The sequence below is a fragment of the Cottoperca gobio genome, chromosome 8 (genome assembly GCF_900634415.1).
Source record: "Cottoperca gobio chromosome 8, fCotGob3.1, whole genome shotgun sequence".
NCBI lineage: Eukaryota > Metazoa > Chordata > Actinopteri > Perciformes > Bovichtidae > Cottoperca > Cottoperca gobio.
In genome coordinates this window covers 18,765,714-18,789,232 of record NC_041362.1, presented here as the reverse complement: position 1 = coordinate 18,789,232, position 23,519 = coordinate 18,765,714, and the positions used below count along the sequence as shown (strand labels likewise).

Here is a 23,519-nt window from a genome sequence, read left to right as displayed (position 1 = left end):
CTGCCATGCACTATCCCTGAGGTCGTAACCCTAATCAGTGTTTACTTTTCCTTTTTTACTGGCTTTCCTGTCTTCCACTCGCTTCAAAATGTTTTAACTCACCACTTATTTCCACACAACAAACCTCAGCCCAGCTCCCCTTTCCTCCTCGCTGCCCTGCAGCGTATTAGACGTCAAACATCAAACTCCCATCTCGCCGTCTCTCTCCTCTCCGTTGGCTGTGTGTCTGTGTGTGTGTGTGTGTGTGTGTGTGTGTGTGTGTGGTCCGATTAGTCAGGCCCCTGTGGTTTAGCTCTGACCCGGGGAGTATGCAGTGCGGTGGGTGGGGAGACAGTTCGATGAGGGTGATGTGCCAGCGTGAGGAAACGCGATATCATCCGTGAGCTGTCAACCTCCAGTGAGAAAGCAGACCCAGAGCCGCGCTGTCATGACAACCCCGTCCTGCCCCAGTTGATCCCCCAATTCTTCCCATAGCCCCGCGGCTATTTCTGACCTATGCAAAAACCACCTGACAGTTGACGGGAATCTATCATCAATCTTCTTGACTGATAGCATGAGCATGTACACACACACACACACACACACACACACACACACACACACACACACACACACACACACACACACACACGAGGCAATTCCCTTCCAACTTTAGCCTCCGACAACAGTAGCACGCACTTCTAAGAGACTGAGACTGCTCATTGACTTTGGCTGTGTCAGCAGGCAGCGGCCGGCCTGGCCAGACCGACTCTTCCTGGGTCTCTGCTGGCCCACAGAGCAGCAACTACTACAGCTACAGCGAGGGAGAAAATCCCGGAGCAGAAAAGGGAATATTGGACTTTTTAGTCTCGTTTGACAGCTTTAGTTACTAAAAAGCTTTGTGCACCATACATCATATATATAATATGTGATTATATGAGATATACATTTATCTGCTCCACCTCAACAAGCTACAACATTAAAATGGTTCTGTGTAATTGTTCCTTTACTTGGGTGCAATTGTTGATGATATTTAATGAAATTGAGTTTATTTACATTGTGGAAGTGCTGGAAAGTTATTAACTCCACTACATTTAGCCATCAGCTGCAGTTGACCTTTTTTCCTCCGACCCCTATGTTAGGAACCTTTGGACTAAACTAGCTAACTGTAGATACAGTAGTTAAAACTACTAAGGCCCTCTTAGTCCATTAGTTGATGACTAATTGGTCTTAGTCGAAAGATTTCTTTAGTCGATTACTCATTTTTTTTATCCTGACTGATTTATTTCCAAGAAACACAAGATTTTAAGTGCTTTTGCCTGAGTCTTTGTGGAGAAACTTAGTTTTACTGATCTGTTAGTCGACTAAACATTTCTGGAGTTGAGGACAACAGTAACAAGCTGGTTACACATTTCACTGCATATTTGGTTTTTAATACTTCTGTACTTTTATAGGATTTTGAATGCATTTATTGAATACTTTAAGTATTTTGAAGTGTTCTCTTCTTTTACTTAATGGTTTTGAGTATTCCTTTCACCGCTGAAGGATTCAGATAAAGAGAAGGAGAGCAAGCAGAAGAGAAAGAGAAGCCCTGCCAACCACCCAGTGGGCTGTGTCCCTGCTCGTGGTTCATTTGAAAAGCGCCAGTTCTCCAGCCAAAGAGTAAAAACACATGATGCAGATCATTACTTTGGGCTGGCCGATACAAGAGCCGAGCTACAAAAGGAAAAAGGAGGGAAGGTTCTTGATAGTATATGGTTGTAATGATGTTATCGCACTGAGGGTCTGAGACAGGAGGAAACGCAGTAAGAGTGTGTAAGCAAGAGGCGATAGTGTATTCAGAGGAGGGGGCCGGAGAAGAGAGTTAAGTCACTTAGTCCTTCATTTCCTGTGAACGCACGCAAAAGAAATCAGCAATGTGCGGCACATTTTCACAAACAACTGCTGGCCATATTGGTGATCACAACTGGCAACATTCCCCAACTGGGTTGATTTGGGCTCGACACTCAACAGATTGAGCTGTTCTCTGTGTGCTCACCATCGCACATGTTCTAACTGTCATACCAGTCATCTGCTTGGATCACACGCACACGCACACACACACACACACACACACACACACACACAGAAATATTGACACAAGCTGCTGGAAGTCTGGCTGTTTAGTGCAGCAAAATGCAGGAAAGGCCTCGTTTTTCAATCATTCAAATCTTGGCCCCTCTGGCTCTGTTTTGGTTAATGTCTTGCTGCTTTCGAGGGCCTGAATGCAGAACACATGCTGAACGTGTGCACTCATGATAATGCAAGGCAATCTAAACAGAGGCGCAGTATGTTGTTATGCATGCGTTAAGCTCGTAGGGCCTGGGACGCACGCTGCTGTCGGCTCTATGAGATTTAGAGGAAACGGGTCTTCAGCTACGACCTCCAGATTATCAGTGTCTGGCCCTGGAGAACATCCCAGCGACCTGTAATGACAGACACCATGAATTCTGGAGTCAATGAGCCTAACAAATGTTAACAATGCAGCCCCTCTCGCCGTCGCCCCCTTTTCAGCCCCCAACCGCCGGGACCATTGTAGCAATTAGTATAATGAATGTGGTTTTGCTGGTAGGTAATCACATACTGTATGGCGCAGCCCCCTCTCCCCACATACAGGCTTTCGGCTATGAATGCTTTGGTTTCATTACAGTCCTCCTCTAGAAAAAAAAATCCACTCACTCCCACTTGCTCTCCCTCTCTCTTTCTCTTCCTCGCAAGGTCGCCTCCTAACTCCTACACCCTTCCTTTCCGCTCCGTTCAAATCTAAACAAAAGACACATCTGGTCTGTCTCTTACCCCCCCCCCCCCACCCCTTTTCTTCCCTCTCGCTTTCTTTCTCTTTAACTCCCTCCTTGTTTCTACTCTTAGTCTTTTTCAACTGTTTCTATCAGCATAAGAGCAGCACTTTGTTGGTGGGAAGAGCCGGGTGAAGGAGCTTTGTTAGAGGGTCAACCACTAGACTTGAGACTGTCGCTGGAGTCCCATTTGCTGTGAAAGACGACCACTGTATCCCAAAACCTCATGTATATAAACTCCTAACCGTCTGTGTATTAATCTGCCTTTGTAGAGTTAGTACACTACAGCACTTTTTGTCTGATGCACCCCCACCGCCTGTCAGATGAAGTACCCCTTCATCAACACACTACTTGTCATGTTCCAGATGTGTTCATTTGAACAGATTTTAAATTGGATTTAAAAAGTGGTATTATAATAATGTTGTTATTTCGTCAGTGTGGTCAACCTTTAACTCGTACTACGTCCTTGGAGTGGCAGGAGCTTGACGTTTCAAACATTGATCCATTACTTTTGGCTAACCATTTCAACTATTTATCCGTTACTTTATATACTACTTTTAGCTTCTTCTTTTGTTTTTACTATTCAAGCATTACATTTATCCATATTTGTGTTTACCCATTTCATCTGTTGACCCACTACTTTTAGCTAAATACTGTTTCAACTGTTTCTGTTATTTTCAGCCAACTATTTCAACTGTTGCTTGTTCACTAACTAGTTTTGACACACTTTCAAACGCAACAGTGTTTTTACAGCTGTCTCACTATATAGATATATTTTCTACAAATCATAATTTGTATTTTTTTAAATTTGCTGAGCTTCTCTTCAAACATTCCACGTACCTCCTGGCTCCTGCACACAAGTGCCCCCTGGGGAATCATTAAACTAAAGGATTTGCAAAACCTCTTGCTGGTGAAGGTAACAGTGCAGCAAGACTTCAACACTGACTACATCTGTTTAAACTGTGTCACAAGCAGAAATGGGAACAAGTTGCTGCTCGAATTTAGAAGCATTGATTATCTTCTCAAAAGATAACCTTCATCCGCTGTGCCTAGTCAGAGCCCTCTGGGAGTCTCCGGTCTCCACCTAGCCCACTGACACCGTCATACACACAAATGAAACTGCAAGTGTGCAGAGCAAGTTTACAAAAAGGCTTTGACATCTGTATGTGGGTGATTGTAGCAGATGTGCATAATAAACATTTACATTTTTACGTGTTTTTTTCAAATCTCTATTTGTGCGTGTGCGCCATCTTCATCTCCATAATAGCGCATCGAATATCAGACTTCCTTCAGGGTTCAATTATCAGACGCTCTTCTGTCCTTCACAACAGGGTCATACCGGTCACCATGACTCACACACGTTTGCCTCATGAGCTGTCAAACTACAGCTTCACATCTGGACCCAAGGTGCTATTGTCAAACTGCAATCCTCCTCTTCTAGCTATTTTGCTCGTCTCTCACTTCTTTTTTTTACCCCTTTTCTTAACCTTATAGCTTTCTTTTTCTCACCCTCTTCCCAGCCCCAATTCTCTTGATTTCTCCCTCCCTCCCTCCCTCGGTTTTATATGGAAAAACATTCCTGGTGTTCTACTCGGCTCCAGTGAAACCTGGTGCTTATTTTCAGTGCCCTAAATTGATAGCAAATGTGAGGACAGATCCCTCCTCTCGTTCGCTTTTCCCTCCCTCCATTCCTCCACCCGTACCCCCTCCCTTTTTTGGCATTAACAGTGAGGATACGTGGAACATTTTCGTGACCATATTGAACCCTTGGGTTTTATGTTTTTGAAGGTGTTCCCCTTTTTATTCAACTGCATATGTTTTTGTTGAATTTCTGGGGAGAGAAAGTCTACAGCCTGAGAGTCTCCTTGAGAGCAGGACTGAGTCATAGACTTTTTGTTTTTCAATAAGCCCCCCTACTGCACCGTGGAAACCAAACCTGGTTAGCCTCAGCTGTCTTTACCCATAATTCAACAATCCCTGCGTGTTTGTTTTCTCTTGTTGCCTCTCTCCCCCTCTTTCGCTCCCTTTCTCTGTAAGTGAAACCCTAACTGCTCCCTGCATTTTGATGCAGCCAAACGAGTTCTGCTGGACCAAAATGCCCTCTATTGTTATGGATGTGTGCCGGGGAGAGAAACTGAGCCTCATGGATCGTCCCTCTGCGGGTGAAGCTTATAGTGGTTTTGATTAGAAAATGAGGGAAGAAAACCTAGTCAGATCCTTGTGAAGTCTGGTTTTGTTTCTAAATCCAAACCTTTGGACTTTGTGGACAAAGGCGAAGGTGTGCCTGTAACTTTTCATGAAGCCATCTTGTAAACCTTTAAGAATGTTGCATTTATATTTGCTTTCTTTGTTTGGAATGCATGCAGACAGACAATGCACACATGATCCACAGTTCCAGCCACATGGACAGTGTAACAGCTGTTTTCAATAGTTACCATTCACAATGAGTCATCGTTCATCAGCTGCAGCTTGTCATCAGTTTGCCACAGTGTCCTGCACGGGTCTGATTTTCAAGATCCGCCCCGTGACGTACCGTACCGACCTGCCACCCGCACATATAACCAATTAGTTAGGCAACACGACCCGCCGACACAAGACTTGCCGCCTGACCCGAAAACGCAAAACAGATTTATTCTCCACTCAATATTCACTCTTCAGCTTTTCGGATTTTCACTGCCGCAGACATGGGAGAAATTTAGAAAGGGCCGGAAAGGAATTAATGCAGTAGAGGATTAAAACTTTAAATTATTATTATTTTAGTTGAATTTTACTGTATTTATTATCCAACACCCTTGAGACAGAGTAGGCTATTTGAGAACTGTGTTTTGTTTTAGTTACTTTTTACCCCTAGTGGTCAAAGCCCCCTTCATGCATCTTTTGGTTGCTCCTGGGCCGAGCGAGGTGGTAGGCCAGCGGGTGGTTGTTGAGCTCTGCACGGATGGAGAGCCAGGCCTGCCTGTTTGTATTGGCCAACTTTCAGCATTCCACATGTCTTTGTGATTTTCAGCTCCCTGACCTCAGGAGACCCTCCACGCTACTGTAAGTTATACTCACACCAGGAGCACAGATGGATCAAGAAGGAACGCTGACATCCTATTGGTGCTTGGCTGGTTTCTAAAGGCACATGTAATGAAAAATGCAGGCCACGCTGCAGCTGCCACAGCAAATCAACTTTAATTCGGAAATATGAGTTCATGAATCCTGTAAATTTTCTAAAATAACGATCATTAGCCTCTCTCTTTTTTAAGAAAGCCGAGGAACGTCTGCTATAGTTTGAGGAAGAGGACAATTCAGCATTGGAACATTATTGGAAATAAAGCCAATAAGTTATTATGTGATTCCTGAACATATGAATAGCTTAAGTATAGCTACTGAGAATCGCCCACTTCTATGAATATTAACAAATAAAATCAATCAGCAGGCTACTGTGTGTCACTGAGTCTACAATGACTCATGTGGGCTGTGTCTTTGGATCTTACACAAGCTAGTCATGGGGCTTCCAAAGAAAATGAAATTAGGAGATAACAAAGTTAGAGGTGCTAATCACAGACTAATGCTAACTGTCTGTTCAGGGGAAGGGCAAGATTTATATGTTTTGCTTTCATTTTTATTTGCTTTTATGCGCTACTACTTATTTACTTAACGTTCTTATTCTTATGTTGCACACTGCTGAAGAGAAACACATTTTTCTTTTTCTAGGCACAATGACAAAAATCTTATTCTATATTTTAATTTAATATGCTTTAACTAAATATAACAGCCTGTCCAATGCCTGAACACAGTCCATTGACTATACAAGCAGATTGTGTATGTTGACATAACATTGCCAGTGTCACCGTGCCCTACTGCTCCACATTTGTCACCTTGCTTGAACTAACAGGCTGTTTAGCAGCATGAGGGAGAATAGCACAAATATACACGGTGCATAGTATAGTGTGTGCAATAAGAAGAGTTTAAGGTGAGCAGTAAGGAGACTAAGATAAAGAAAGAATGTGGCAAGTGGAGAAATTAAGAGATGGTGCATGCACAAGATTAGGAGGAGGCGCCAAGGTGATTAAGGGTGAGAGGAGGGAGGCAGGAGGTGTTCATAGGCAAATTAAGGAACAAGTAGTGCCTTGGGGCTGATCTAAACATTACCTGTTGCTGTTCCCAGGTGACTCGCTTGACTCATTTACCCAACACAACCGCAGGGCCTAAACTTCCAAAGACCTCGTTAATTAAGGTGCAGACATGCAAAGCACTGTGTGTGTGTGTGTGTGTGTGTGTGTGTGTGTATGTGTGTGTGTGTGTGTGTGTGTGTGTGTGTATGTGTGTGTGTGTGTGTGTGTGTGTGTGTGTGTATGTGTATGTGTGTAACCTTGATCTCATTGTACATAACTCATTCCATTTGGGTTCTTCTATTGAATTATCTGACACTCTCACCTTTAATCAGTGTCTCATAAACTCCCATAAACCCAAAGTTAATTTAAAAAATATTCTCAAATGTATACATTACTCTAACAGAGAGGTCTCTGTAACAGCAACATGAACCCAATCCCCCTCTACTGTATGCCTAACGGGGGGGGGGGGGGGGGGGGGGGGGGGGATTGATATTCACTCAATCCAGTTTATTCAACTTCAGTCAGTGGAATAATAAATTACAAACTATAATAAACAAACCATAATGCCATAAATCCTCAAAGCAAAACAGTTGGGCGACAGGTGGAGAGGTGGCAAAAAGGGGAATGTTCTAGCAAATGTCAGGCCTCCCCCGGGGAAAACTAGTCTTACAAGTTACAACACAGGCCTCGACATATAAACATACGCAGTTACCAACCCTATTATTCAAAAAACCAAACAACAATAACTGTCAGCCACAATCGACAGAGCTGGGAACAACGCCTGGACCGGCTCCGTCTCCCAGTTCATACCTCTGCAAATGGAGACCAAACCGTCAACTGCCCCCCCGCCCTCTCCCTCTCCCCAAAAAGCACTCCTATATCCGCCCTTTGCCCTGGGGATGTGTCAGGATGGTTTACACACTAAAAACAAACAGGCGTCCCATTGCAATAGCAAGAGAAATGGATGTGGGTTTGGACGAGGTGGGAGAGGGAGGGAACGGAACGAAGGAGGGATAGAAGCAGGATCAGGGTACGCATGAAGGAGAGAAAGAGAGAGGGAGGGAGGGAAGGAGGGGGCAGTGTAGCACAAGAGAGTGAAAGTTGTCATAAAACGACAATAATAAGAGGCCTCAGTGCCACCCAGTGACCACATCAAGGCTTCTGTAATGACAGGCTGTGCAGAACACATGTCCGCCTGAGTGAGGGAGTGTGTGTGTGTGTGTGTGTGTGTGTGTGTGTGTGTTTGTGCGCGATGCGTGTGCGCCCTTCTGTCAGTGCTAAAAAAATGGTTTAGTTAACCAAGTAATATTATTCTCAGCAGGGACACATGCACAGTACATCATTCGTACCACAAAGCAACACTCAACAGGCACAGAGTGTACACATGCAACATTTAATTTAGACTATACTACGCTCTGCACTCCAAAGGCATTGTAGGTAACATGTACTGTTCATAGCACAACTGAAAAATGAAAAACGCAGTTACTTTGACTGTATGTATAACCCGGTGGTTCTGAACCTTTTATGTTAAAATGCAGCAAAGTCTATTTGTAGTTACAGCCTCAGTGGGAGCATTTCAAGCAAAGATAGATTTTTCCTTGAAGAGATAAAAGTATCTGGCATTTTACAACGAATTGAAGGAAAAAATAAGCCTGAGAAATATTCGTCTTTCTTATCGATTTAATCAAAAATGTTCTTGGTACTCCTTTAGGGGCTATGATCCACCACTAAGTCTGTTATAGCGTTGACATACTTAGTTAGCATGATGGCTACGGAGCATGCAGTGCACTCTTTTGTTTCATAGTTGCTTATTCACCAGCCTTGTCTGCACTGGTCTCTGGACATATGTGTTCAAGCTCTCAATCATTTTCATTAAAGCTCTTGTGCACGACGAGTCCAAAACTGTGTTTCAGTCCAGGCTCCAAGGTCAGACTCATGACAGCAAATCAGCTGAGTGTAGGGCAGTAAATCTGAAAGGGACTAGTAATGTGTGTCACACAGCATTATCCATCTAAAGGTTGCTAACATTAGCCACCATTAGCTACTGATCATTCAAGACCAAGTAAGGCTGCAGCAGAAGTGAGAGGGTGCTATTGCTTATGAAAAATGTAGGGCTGACCTCTAAGTCGAGTATTTTGTTGTTTTTTTTGCCAGTCAGTGTGCATTACATTATATTTTTATATTCTAGCATGGCGAGCTCTTTCTATTTCTATTAAATAATTCACACGTCTCCCACAGGTGGTTGTAGGATATAGATATATATGAATGGTGATGACGTGGGAAAAAAGTCATACCCACAAAGCATGGTAAACAAGACGGTCGGTGTGGGCCAGGTCCCTCCCTGCAGGGAGAGAGGACACATCAAGCACTAAGTCCACTGCCCCAGAAAATGGCGAGGTCCAGGTCAGGGATGCAGTAACACTAACAGCCAGAGCCATGAGCCACCTTCACTCCGGGCCTTTCCCAGCCGACCTAGAGCCAGTTTGCGCCCGGCAAGCAGGGCAGCACAATATACGGAAAATATGCAAAAACCTTGCTGAATATCGTGATAACTAGGTTGGATTAATTGCGATAAATAAACAGATATTCAAGTGCACTCAGTTCTGACTTTCCGCTGTTTTCAGTGTACTGCTTAAATACAACACATTTATGAAAAGGAACTGAACAGAAAAGGCAAAAAAAACAAACTGAGTGAGAGTTATGTTTTAAAGTGCAGTTTTCTACTGACACTCTCAACCTCGATGCAGTCTTTTGGGATGTGTTTATTGTGCAAGTTAATTTAAAAAAACTATATATTGTCAAAGTCCAAAATCCCTCATCATTTACTATAAATCTAGAATGGAAAGAAAAATGTAGCGCCCTCGGAATTCTGCTAACTATCCCGCAAGTGTCTGCCCATAGAGAGCAGCTCAACAGCCGTTTTCTACTTTGCGTTGTCTCGTCACGGCTTCACATTTAACAGCATTAGCCGGGACTCAAACATACTAGCGAGGTTATTGATGTGTCCAGTGCAGCTAGCATGTATTTTCTGTGCTTTAACTGCATAAAGAGAAAAAAAGAAACAGGATCATATAACGAAGGAAGCCAAGGAACAGTTCAAATATTTTCCAAGCAAAACCTGAGCGTTTCCAAATTAAAATCAGCAAAGTTTCACCCTCGAGTGTGATAAACAGTGTGTGTAGGACACGGCTGTTTACCAGAGCAGACCTGGACAAAGAAAGCCAGACAGGCAGCAGTGGAGCCATACAGGGACCTGAGCCCAGGAGAGAAAATCCTGTTCTTTTTCACAAACACCTTGTAGGAAAAAAAAGCCTGACCACAAAAGAGACTCTGTGCTTGAGGCTATTTCAGTTAAGAGTTCTAGCCAGGACAGCTCCACTGAGAGCACAAGTGAGATGGAAAGCGAGAAAGAGAAAAGGGAGCTTTATTTGGTTAACAACTTCCACAAAGTTGCAGGAAGAATGTGTATAATTTGGCTGTTTGTTTTGCATTAGTATATAAAATATGTTGGGATTACTTCATCACACATCTAAAGCCCACTGAAAAGGAGAAGGGTGAGAGTCTAGAAGGGGAACCACAGCTTTTTGTAAGTTGGGTTTTGGGTATCATATCAAATGTGTCTCACTGGGAGAGCGGCTTCAGCAAAGTACAGTGAAAAAATCTAAGCCCAAAAAAATAAAGAAGGCTAGTGCCAAAAAGACAGCCTCAATCAACATCAATCAACGCTTACAGCAAACTATTTGGCAAGAAGATACAGGACAGTGGTTCCCAAACACTTTTTTCAGAAGTACCCCCACAGCCCTGTCAGATGAACTCCAATACTCCATCAATATCACCATTTACTTCACCCATTAAGCCACTCCTAAAGCTCTTTACCATTTATCCACACTATTAGCTCATTATTTCAACCATTTACCAATTACTTTTAGCTAACTAGTTTAACTAACCATTACTTTAAGCTAACTAGTTTAACTGTTTGCTCATTTTAGTTCTACTGTTTATCAAGTACTAGCTATTTAACCTTTAGCAATGACTTTTAGCTAAGTCATTACTTTAAGATAACTATTTGAACACTACTTCTAGCTATATCAACCATATATTCATTTCTTTTAGCTAACTCTTGCAACTTATCTGCTCGCTTGATAACTAGTTTTCATGCACTTTCAACACGTGGTACAACTCCACAATATTTCCTTGTACCCAGGTAACTGTAGACATACACGATAAACACTATACTGATAGAAGATTTTATGCATACTGGTCGTGGAGTTTCCTGAAAGACCGTAAAACAGCAGTTTTCTGTGCAAGACATCTTAAGTTTACTGAGATAATCGTGGTTTTTACCGTAAGGATTTCCCCATGTAGCTGCCAGGATTGTGCAGTTTGAACACATGCCCAAAGACACACTCTTTCAGTCCATCAGGTAGTGGGGAAATGGGACCATTCCTGATGCTTTTTGGTGTGAATGGTATCTGGTTAGACTCTGTTTTACAGCCAGGCCAGAGGGGAAAGTAAACTCAGATGAAAGGAACAGAAACAACAATAAAAAGAAGGGAATAAAAATCTAACCGCAGAATGAAGGCCAGATTGCTTTAATTCACCGTAATCTCAAGTATTTCTTTTCTGAAGTAGAGGGAGAGAGCGGGACAGAGTGTGGCAGTAAACCCCTATCCTCCCTCCTTCCTTCCACCTCCGCCCACACCCTTTCCTCTCCTCCATTCAGATTTACTGCTCTTAAATTGTTTGCCCTCTGCTTTTAATGGCCATCTCTAGATCATCAGCTCTTAAAATAAACACAGAGGCTTGGATTACCTTCTCTATCACCATTCCACTGATGCAGAACACACTTGCAGGGACTGGGCCTCACTCCGCTCCTCTCTTTTGGTCTTTACGTTAACTCTCTGGGTGTGTGCGCTCCCCTGTATGTTTGGGTTGCTGGAGAAGAGCCTTGCATTTAAACTGAGCAGCAGAAGAATGGAAACTCAAGTAGGGCTCAGAAGCCGGGTGGTCCCGTGTCTAATAATACACCGCTCAAATGTTACCGCACAATGGGCAAATAACAGAGTAGATCAACTCTATTGCTGCTGCTGAGAGGGATACCAGAGAGAGAAAATACCTACTAATAAGTCTAATTGTTGTATTCCGCCCTGACATCTTCCCAATTCCAGATCATTTGCAGATGATATCTGAGCAGGATTCTGATACAAATTCAAGAATATCTAGAACAGCACTCAGAGATCACAGACCTCGGCCAAGGCCATGCTCCATCTTGCAATGTGGACGAAAGTTAAAAGAATATTTGTGTATCTGCTCCGTGATTCGGATAAGCACCAAAGTGTAGTGGATTTTACCTTGGCTGACTCAACTCTTTTTCATGAAAATTAGGCCAGTAGTGTTTCCGTAATCCTGCCAACAAACAAACCAAACTGAAAACATAACCTCCTTGGCAGAGGTAAATATCACATGGTTTTATAACTTCCTATTTTTGCCGTGACAGATTGCACCCAGTCATGGACCAGTGAGGGGGGCTCAGTTGGGGCCTGGTTTACCTACTCTCCGAGGCCTGCGCACCCCGCAGTCTAATCCCAGGTCCCACTCCTGCCGCGGGACAGCTGGGTCATATCAGCGCAAGTACATTTTTGTGCACGTTTGCTTCTAAATGTGGTCATATCTCTTCATGTGTACATACAAGGCCCACAGGCATCAGGTGTGAAGGGGGGGTTCAGGTGCCGGGTAAGTGCGGCGAGGACACTCATATGCTCCGCTGCAGACAGCGTTTGTTGTTGTTCGGCCTGCTTCTATGGCGCACATGAGCATATGCATGGAGGCACGCATACACTCTGAGTACATACACAAACAACACCTAAAAACATACTTCACTCCTATGCACTTACAGAGAGCCACTGGGGATTTTAGGCTTAATCGTTTTAGAGGAAAAGCAGCATTTGAAAGATTTAAAAGGGGATGCAGGCTCTATATGTGTGTATTTATATATATATATATAAATAAATATATATATATATATAAAAAAAAAAATATATATATATAGCTATTTTTCTGTTATGGGCCTCTGAGACCTCCGCTGTTAAATGTAATGGACTTTCATAATGCTTTGTATCTGTGATTGGGGTTGATTTTTACACAGGACTACCCTTCCAAAATCACAAAGAAGTGTGTTTGGGTTTCTGATTTTTATAATGATTTCTTTATTAGAGATCTAACAGGAAGTTTGACGTTTGTGGTATCTAACTGATCATCATCACTGTTATGTTGGATAACACGCTCTACATTCCTTTGTCTGTAAATTTGTACCTGTATCTGTTGTACCTTTTTGTCAAACAGAAGGTGTGTATATATATATATATATATATATATATATATATATATATATATATATATATATATATATATAATACTTCATGCATAGCTAATATAACCTATTTCCATCCTAGCAATGCATTATGATCATTTCTGTATTTTGTCACTTTAATAATATTTTACACATTGGGTTTCAAAATAAAAGCAGAAAAACATTTGGAGAAAACAAATGGTTGATTAAATGATGAACTAGGGTACTTAGCTCTTTATGAGGAAAACACTCAGGTGTAAGCCCCCTGGACTGAACTACAAAATGTGTGAATAACATTAAAGGGAGAAAATGACTGCTCTGAAATTACGGTTTGACATTTTCATATGTCTAACTTGGTCCACGTCCAACAACACGAAGTGTTTTATATATCAAGAAACAGTACATCAACGATATAGCCAAGAAAAATCTAATATTCCTTCTTTTTCTCAAAGGGATACAAATGATTCCTTTGAAACTGAAATTACGTTCCGACTGTTAAATCCCTGAAGTTGACTTACAGTTAGAACGCAGCTGCTACATGTGATAGTACTTTGTTTATGCACAGTCACACTCAACTGCCCTGTATAGGTATCTCCTTTACCATTTGCATAATTGCATGCGGGGATGCCCTCTATAGAGTGAAAGTGATCCGAGTGGATTCCTCTGGCAGAGCTCCGTGCTCTGGTTGCCCACACAGAGGGCTGGAGAGCCACAGAACCGGCCCAGCACTGCATGGCCACTCACCGTGCCAACCAGACCAGTTGCTGACACTCCTTGGATGTCACCCAGGAAAGGTACACTGAGCAAAAAAAAAAAAAAACTATGTGGCCATGGCAACTCTATTCATCTGCCTTCCTGGACAGCTATCCAATGCACAGATGCAGTCAGGACATTGACGCTGGAGCGTCACAGTTTAGCGTTTTTGTTGTGAGGTTTAAGTCGCCGCAGAGCTTTTTTTCCAGGACATGAACATATAAAACTATAATATTGGAAATATGTTATTCTGATAGATAAATGACAAACAATGCAATATCATAAACTTCTTTCCCGTAATCTCTTCCATATTTCTATTGCTCACCAGGGAAAAGAAAAAAAACAGTGTTGTTTTCCTATCTTTTATGAAATGTATGCATCGCTGCTGCCAATAAGAATTCAAATGAGTTTGAAATTATAGACGAGAGAGTTGAGCGTTGACAGTTGACGGGTATAATGAGAATGTTGCCATCCAAAAATATGCCTTGTGAAATGGACCTGGCCGTCCATAAGAAAAGCAAACAGACGGAGAAAGTGAGTGAACGTGTCAGGTGATTCTTTTGAGCGGGAGCCCGGAGCTGGACAGAGTGTCCTCAGAGGACGTATGGAGGAGGGAGACCTGAGCGAAGAAGGGTGAACTATTAAAATAAAATATGAGATTGAGACGAGTTATGTTGGGGAAGGGAAGTCCAAATTACCTTAGATAGATGGGCAAAGAAATGGTACAAAAATCACTGAAGCTAAAATTCTGCACTCACATAAAAGGCTCAACTGCAAGTCATCACGGTCAACAGTGTTAGTATTAGTTATTAGTTAGTTATTATTATTATCATCATCAAATCTGCTTAATCTGAGTGCAGAGCTGCAAATGTAGTGCTTAAAAGCGATGAGAAAAAACAACAACCTGGGACACAGTCTCCTTTATTCTCTCCAACGGCTTGTTCAAAGTGTAAATCCCTCTCTTCGTTTCTTTGTCCTCGTCTGAGCGGCGCATTTGCAGTTCAGCTGCTCGGGGACGTGGAGAGTTTATTTATTTATCCGTTTCCCATTAATTAGAACATTTGCGCTGACAAACGTGGATGTAGTTGCATTAGCGCCTAATTTACACCCACCTTCCCCTGACTCTTGACTCTCAGGTTGCCAAAGTCACTGCTGCGTTTATAAGTGCTGATAATGGAGAGAAGAGACACCCAGGTGCACTTTTAGACACACAGAAACACTTACACACGAGCTGCCAGAATGTCTAAACTCAGCGACACTGACAAATTAAAACACATTAGACAAGACAAGTTCATCAGACAAGTTAGTCCGTATATAAAACTGCAAGTGTGGAGAGCCAGAAAAGCTCAATCTGCCATTAAAGGAGTAGATATTACACAAAATAAAAGATGGATAGATGGAGTGTAACTTACAGTTAGCTTTATTCCATACTGAGCGTCGCACTGGGAGCAAGACCCCCACCCCTGCGACCCCATATATCCACTCTGTTATTTCAGGGAACAAAAGCGGGGCTCTCAAGGCCATGGGTGGATCATGAAAGGAAGAAAGGAGTCCTGCTCCTGCTCCTGCCTGAATAGGGCCCTTTCACACTTAGAGAGGCCTGTTTACTCTCCCTCAATAATGGCTCTAATTTTCTGATCATTATTGAGTAATTCCATCCACCCCCACACCCAGCGTTTAACGCTTTCCTCAATCACTCACGGCACCTCGTTCTTGTCTCCAAAGGGCCTGAATGATGTACAATACATGTTGTTCATTTCCTGTAAAAACCCATCAGTCCTTAATCCTGACTACCATTTCCTGCTTCGTCCATAAAGACATCTATGAAGACACCTGAAGACATTTAGCAAAAATATGCAAAGGCAGAAATTACACGTTCAGCTTTGTTCATTTGCCGGTAAAAAAAAGATTTTCTTCCACATATGGAATCATTCTCTCCTCTGATTGGAGAGGAGCGGCGCTTTATCCTCCATTTTGTTTTGGACCTGAATCCACAGCAGCACCATCACACCGAGTAACAATATTCGCTCTGCTAAATGCCGGTGGAAAATATTTTGAAGGAAGGGGGAAAAAAAAAAAGTCTGGTAACACGATAGCCATTTTATTCAACGCCATAAAATAAGATGTAATAAAGCATCCATAGGAGAGGTGGTAGGGGCGTAAGGGAACACGCAGAGGGGAAGAAGTGTTAAGCGAAAACAAGGATATGGGGGGAAATGTTAAAATGAGAGAGAAAGAAAAGGATCAGAAGGAGAGAAGTTGGCAGAGACTGTGTCGGTTTGAAAATCTGGCACCTTCTAAACAGAGCTGCAGCTCTGGGTGCCAAATACTGCCAACCAGCCCCACTAGCCTGAATATCTGCCCTCCCTCTCTCTTTGTTTTCAGCATGGCATTTTGCATCATCTTTATTCTACGCTTTTCTTTTTACTTTATATCAGCGCTCCATATCATCCTAACAGCAGTGACTGACATTTATTACCATTAAATGAGAATAAATAAAGCGAGGAGGAAAATTAACAGGGAGATATTTATTAATCTATTCATTATTAGTGTTCATTAAGGCTTTTATTTAGGTGTTTTTATGTAAGAGGATTTTGTTTGTGTATAATTGCGGAAAAAAATGAAATAATGTGAGACGGCTTTAAATACAATCCACACAGAGACGGGGGATCTGTGCTCGGCGGCGTCGCGGTGTTCCGGTCCCGTTTTCCGTATGGAAAGAGCTGTCCCAATTACAGGACAGTCTCTCCGTGTTCTGCTCCACTGGACCGAGGGAACAAGGCGCGAGGCGGACTGATCAGAATCTGGCTGCTGGGAAACGGCCCAGAAAAGACGCTCTCCTTTCTGTGCCGTCTTCACCTCTCCTCTCCTCCTGCTCTTTGCCCCTCGGCTCAGGCAGCTGAGGAGCCAAGCCACCCCTCCTGTGCTGAGATACGTATGTTTTTAGGGGACAGACAGATTTCAGGCCTGGCGTCTGTACAGAGAAAGAGAGGGACTGCTCACACACTGAAACGAGACGGGTTAGAGACCAAAAATAAAACACATATAGTGCGCATATATTGTTGTTTTGTTCTTTTTTTTTTTTTAAAGGAGAAAATCCATTCAGGAAAAAATATATAAATGCCATAATTGCCCAATAGATAAAAAGCTTATTATTTTTATTGCATGTGTTCACTATATTCATTAATGTTGTTTTATTGCCTTTAATGAAGTAATTTAATTCCTTGAGAAATAAATACATTTCCGTTTGGTAAATCTCGCTAAGCAACTATAAAAAAAAAAGTAAACTGAGCTGAGCAGCTTAATTGCTAAAAGAGGCACCATAACATTTATTTATTAACCTTAATTACACAAATAATTAAAAATCACTGTACAGTGAAATTGGGAAATAAAGCTAATCCATGTTGCCCACAATAGGCACTTTCTGGTACAAGGAATCTTTCTATTTGCAAAGCTAAGACCTGACCTTTGCTTCAAATTAGACTTAATTCAATCATATACTCAGTCTTTTGTATATCTTTCACAGTATTATTCACTAAACTGGATAATTACAGTGAATATGAAGCAGGTTGGCCCGCTACCAAGCCCGTAGAGCTAATCAGCAGTCGGACCTACAGAGTGGTGGAAAAGTTGTGAGAGATCGGTTAAAGGAGGTCATCGGACCAGGCAGCAGGCTTTTCACAGAATTATTTGGAAGCCTGATCATATTGGAATAATCTGCAATTCCTTACACTCCGCTATCCTTTTCTCTTTCCCTCCTTCTAACACACACACACACACACACACACACACACACACACACACACACACACACACACACACACACACACACACACACACACACACACACACACACACACACACGGAAAAACTAGGGGCTCTGAAAATGGGCCAAGCCGAGGCCCCTATGCCTCAGTGCATATTAAAAACACCAGTGTCACTGACGCTGTCCCGTCATGAGACGAGCTCGCCGGAGCTCAAACTTTATTGGGCACATTATTTCAAATGACAACAAAGCGTAAGAAAGTTTCCGTTGAAAGTGTCGGAGCAGCAGTGTTTTTCACACCAGATGAATGTGGCTCCCTCGGCGCCGACACTCTCTATTTCTCTGTCGGCCCGGGTTACGGACTGGTGCCAGAACACTGGAGCACAATTCTGCTCTCCGTCCAGAAATCCCTGCTCTGCACAACACACGCTCAAGAGATTGAGAGGGATGTTTTTGTTTTTTTATATACTTTTAAATCATTTTGAGTCCCTCTTTCTTCTTCTGCAAACACACAACAACTGACGACGTCTGTACGGGAGTATTTCTGCTCGTATCGTACTGTTACTGCACACATTCGGCTAAAACAGAGCTCTAATGTATAGCCTCTATAAACCACAACACGCTCATATATCTTGCTGTGTAGAAAAGAACAAATCCCACTCAGTCTGGCCTCCTCTTCATTATGCAACTGCATCTGATAACGTTACCTCCCTTTGAAGCTCAGGATATTGGGCAAAGCAGATAAGATGCGTTTGATGGATTAGTGTGACGTTAAGTCTCTCAGTCTGTCTCCCTGTCGATTCCTCCCTTTGTTCGCCTCTATTAAAAAGATATTCTCCTGGCCATTTGTAATGTCGAGACTATGCACAGACAATCACTGATGGGTAAATGAACATCTTGGGTTTGCGGTGGAACCATAGCAGCGTGGAGATGCGGTGAAGTCTGGCATACACACACAGTTTGTTGGCTTTTCGGACCTGGCTCAGGCACCTCTCTGGTCCGTCTGTCTCCAGCACGGAGAGCAGATACGGAGGCTGCACTCTCAGAAACATCTTTTTATCAAAACAGCTCGAGTAATGAAAGCTGCATGAGGCGGCTCCGGCTCCAAACATGACTAATGCTGGAACCGTTTGGCTTCATCAGGCTGACAAATATGGAACATGACGCTCGAAAAAACAAGACCGGATCTCGCGGTCTTGAGGTGGAGGAAGGCCCACAGCGCACAACTGGCGAGCCAGACTTTATTTTCGACAGACATGTGATCAAAGATGAGATCAGATCCCCTCTCTCTCTCCCTCCCTCACTTCCTCCACATCCCTGAACCATTATCGTTATCATCATCAGATGCAGAGGAATCAGTGCAGAGAAAATGAAGCACCTTTGGGATCGACTCATCAGTCCAAGGTGTGTGTGTGTGTGTGTGTGTGTGTGTGTGTGTGTGTAGCCAGGTATTCGTCAAAATACATTTTTGCGAGTGGAACCTTGCTTTGCAGCTGTAGAGCAGAAGTACAGCGGCTGTGTTCTGTCCCAGCTCTCACTGGCCCGCCTGGAAGGGCCCGAGACTATAATTGGACTAAAGCAGACACACATACTATACAGTAGGGAAGCAGAAACAGAGAAGAGGGTTTAGTGCGGGGAGGGGGGTGTATCTCATGTTCTGTCAATCATGCCGCTTGAAAGCAGAGCCCCCCCCCTGCAGCTGGCGACAGTGACATCAGTGGGACAAGAGAACTGAAACACCGCGGCAGCAGGACGGGCGGGTGAGACGGCTGTGGTCCAATCATCAGGCCTGGCAACTGATAGCTTCCGCAAAGACACAGACACCCTGGAATGGGGAGCTAAGAATAAAACTGTAACGCTGCCACCCCAAAGGTTAGAATGGAGCCACTGTCTGTCTGCCCTTCTGTAAACTCTGCTTAACCCCACACAGCCTACTGGAGCAATTATACAAGTGGATGTTTTTTTATTTGACTTATTTCCTGATTTTCTCAGCTCCATTCTAGTCGTATGTGCATGTTCTGCACAGACCGTCCGTGGGGTTGCACGATTAGAACAAGAAACCTTCTCCCTCCTACAGCACAGCACTGGACGTGTGCAGCAGTTTGGCTTTTTTAGCAAGCAGGAAAAACAACAAATAGCACTACTTCATTACACAATTTACAGACATGTTTATAGTGAATTAAAGGAATGCTATGCTCTCAGCGGCAACACGTATTTGAAACAGATTTATATGAGAATGTTCATATATGTACAAAAGAAAATATAAATGTGATGAGCAGCCGCACACAACGCAGTAAGATGAAGGTCGGTGCGGTGTTCGTATGGGGGTGCGTGGCTGCTGGATTCTGGCACGGAGTAAAAAAAAGGCTTTACTCCGAGGGGCACCAGGCTGCGCTTGGAGCTAATCTGAGCCACGGTTCGCCACGGCGCATTGTGGAACAGGAAGAGGCGCTCACGGAGGCCCCGCTAACTCAAGCAGAGTTACACACTGGGCTGAAAGGAGCCTGGCATGGGGTACTCTGTCACAGAGTAACGCTGCACCTCCCTGCCAAGGAGAAGAATTAAGGGCCTGTAACTGTACACCAGTCTCGGGTAAAAGAAGCCTTTACTGGAGACCCGGGATAATAGTGGAGAAAGGAGGCAGCCACCTGACTCCACCTGCAAACACCTGAACCATGCAAACTGACGACTGGACTGTAACTGTAAAGTAGCTTCATGCTGAAAAGACAAAGCATTTTTGCATATTATACCAAATTGTAAATTAATACTGCTATTATTCAAAGTATTTATGGTACAGCTTGTCTTCAATTGTAATTATGATAAATTTGACTATTAAGTAACATATAGGACAGCAAATTTCAAATGTGAGTGTTGAGTGTCTGACATACAGCACCACATGCAATACCACTGATCCACCATCAATAGCTGTTTTTATTGGATTAAAAGCCTCTTTTTTTTTTATTAATTAAAAAAACTGAATCACATGATATCTGCACACATCAAACAAGAAAAGTGGATCATTTGCAAATAATAGCAGTTCTTTTCTCCCAGGATCACTGCAGTGATACCAGTCATTTTTAATTAATTAAACTGACAAACAAAAATAATTTTCTTCTTTTACATCAGAAGAAGTGTTTCTTCCTTTTTATGGCGGAATAATTACAACATTTTTTTTAATATTATGTTATTTTAACTTTAACATTTTGGTATTGCTATTTAGTTAGACAAAAGAATCACCCTTGTTAAAAAAATTTAAATCTTTTTTTTTTTTTTTACTGTTCCTATCTACAAACTGAATATCACCACCACTATTTTTACTTTATGGTCACAGCAGAAAACGTGTGTGCCGAATATGGAAAAATAAAACATCTCATAGCCAAACAGAGCAGAGCCACGCTGCCGTATACAGACAAGTCTCAACTTTGGGGAAGCTCCTGTGTGTATCAGCGTATGAGTGTGTCCACTTGTGAGCGTGTGTGTGAAGAACGGCGTAAGGCTGAGGCGGCTGGGCTGCAGACAGGCTGACTCTCACTGCCTCCTAAACTACCTGGGACTGGGCCAGCTGTCACTGCACTCTGCAGACCACCACACACACAAAAGAACCCACAGACACAAACACTGCTACTGATACACACCAATCTCACAATAACATACACATGGATTACAGACACATGACAAACTGCCACACACACACACGCACACGCATGTACACACAGATAAACAGGTTTGCAGATGCTTTTGTTTACTGATGGCACCGGAAAACATGCACATTTGGATTTAGACAAATTTGAACACAAAATACTTGAACAAATGTACCAACGCAAACATATCTCAAAGTAAACACAGGTTTTAAGCCCTGACTGTCAAATTCTCAGAATCTCGTTAAACCGGATAGAAACGTCCATCTGAAAAACGTTTTTTTCCCCAATTCTGCACAGACTGTCCCTTTAAAATGTCATCTTAGTTATCTTCGTCCTGATGGTGTTTTATCAAAGCCTGGCGTTGGCTCAGCTTGGTACATAGTGAGGGGCAGGGTCTAATCTGTGACTCGCATGCCAAAGTGTGTGTGACAAATTAACACATTAGGAAGAAAATGTAGTTGATGTGCGCGCGCGTGTGTGTGTGTGTGTGTTTGTCATGTAGGTGGCTACAGTAATACACACATACCTGGTGAGTGGACGAAGTAGGCCAGGTAGAGGTCCAGCTCCTTGACCGCCACTCCAATGTGGTGCGGCTGGACACACAGCCCGTGGTTGGAGCACTGGGGCGATTTGACCAACCGCTCCCCGTCCGTGCTCTCCAGGGGGCTGCCCTTGAACAGGATGACCATCACCAGGTCCAGCCGCCACACCTTGTCGGCCTGGCGGAGGCAGTCGATGCGGCGGATCTTGCCCTTCTGGTCGGGGTTGGACAACACGCAGCAGGGTGGCTTCTTCCCCGTGATGGTGAGCACAAAGTCCTCACGGAACTCGGGCCGGATGTCCTTGCGGAGCTTGGCCAGCAGGCGCGAGGCCCACTTCTGCTTGATCTCTGGCTTCTCCCCCAACAGCTCGTCCTTCACCGCGCGCTCTTCGTCCTTGGTCATCCTCTTTTCGTGCTTCTTGAAGTACTTGCGCTTACGGGCCTGCAGGTTGAACCAGGTGTAGGAGAAGGCACGGACATGGGGGAGGAGGGCCTCAATGAAGGGATGAAATTCATCCTGATAATAGAGAGAGACACATGTGCTGTTAGGAGGTGGAAATAAAGGCTTTTAGTTTGAAAGGGAGCATGCAAATCTTAAAAATGAAGCAGTTAAAACAATTACACAATTTAAAAGAAAAAGAGACAATAGTGAACATTTTACAAAATATGTGATAATAATCAAGTGATTATATTGTTATTGTTAGTAAAAATCTAAATTATTATAATTACGTGTTAATTTAAAATCTAAATTAAAGTCAACTTAAATCAAAAAATGTTTTAAAGCAATTCAAATAAATATATCTAAAATGTCAAAATAGAATTATCATTATCACAAATAAAATAAAAATGCAAATAAGTATGCAGCAATAAACAAGAAAATTAAGCTTAACTGTAAAATGCGAAACCTCGTTTTTCATAAATAAACACAGAAATATTTAAGACAACAAATACAAAATGCATGAATTCAAAAGCAACTGAAAAGCTGAGCCAAGTTGCGCTACCAGTTTTCTGCTGTTAAAAGAAAAGTTATTCTGCTGTACCATAATACCTTCACTACATATCTCTGGGCAACAAAGCCCAGATCTCGCCACAGCGCTCCTGTGCCAGGGTTGCCACACACCGGTCGCTCCCCACCGCCAAGCTTTGCCGCCACAAGACCACTGTTGAAATGTGCAGCTAAAAGATCAGCCATACCATTTCCTATCTCTGCTACCATGCAAGGGAGCTCCAACCAGACTCACATTTCCACAACAAACTGAAAGCAGACAGAAATCACCACAGAAAACCACACTGCTAGAGGAAGACAGACGGCCTGGTAGTTACCATTTTGCACTCTCATCATAAATTTGGCACAGCGTTTAAAGTGAAAAAAAAAAAATCTCCTGCACCAGTTTTTTTTTTCCTCCCGCGCTCCCCAATGTAAAGCAAACGCTGGTTTGGCAGGGTGTGGAGAAATAGTAGATGAAAAAAAACTTGGGGGGGTTGTAAAAAATAATTAGCAGAATATGCTGCTCACTAAAAACAGTGGGCCAAAGTTTAAAACCAAAACAAAAAAA

General features: G+C 43.0%; 1 protein-coding gene across 22 annotated transcripts in view; it reads right to left on the bottom strand.

Moving 5' to 3' along the window:
* Positions 1-23,519, bottom strand: part of nfixb (nuclear factor I/Xb) — a 130,298-nt gene that overhangs the window by 64,981 nt on the left and 41,798 nt on the right. For 10 of the 22 annotated variants that reach the window (XM_029437285.1, XM_029437287.1, XM_029437288.1 and 7 more), the window contains one exon: positions 21,949-22,480. In XM_029437285.1, coding sequence (XP_029293145.1) covers positions 21,949-22,480 — 532 coding nt within the window. Of the gene's footprint in view, positions 1-5,286; positions 5,356-13,869; positions 14,062-21,948; positions 22,481-23,011; positions 23,268-23,519 lie in introns of those variants that run through there. The other 12 variants (XM_029437282.1, XM_029437284.1, XM_029437300.1 and 9 more) reach the window with 7 other exon arrangements.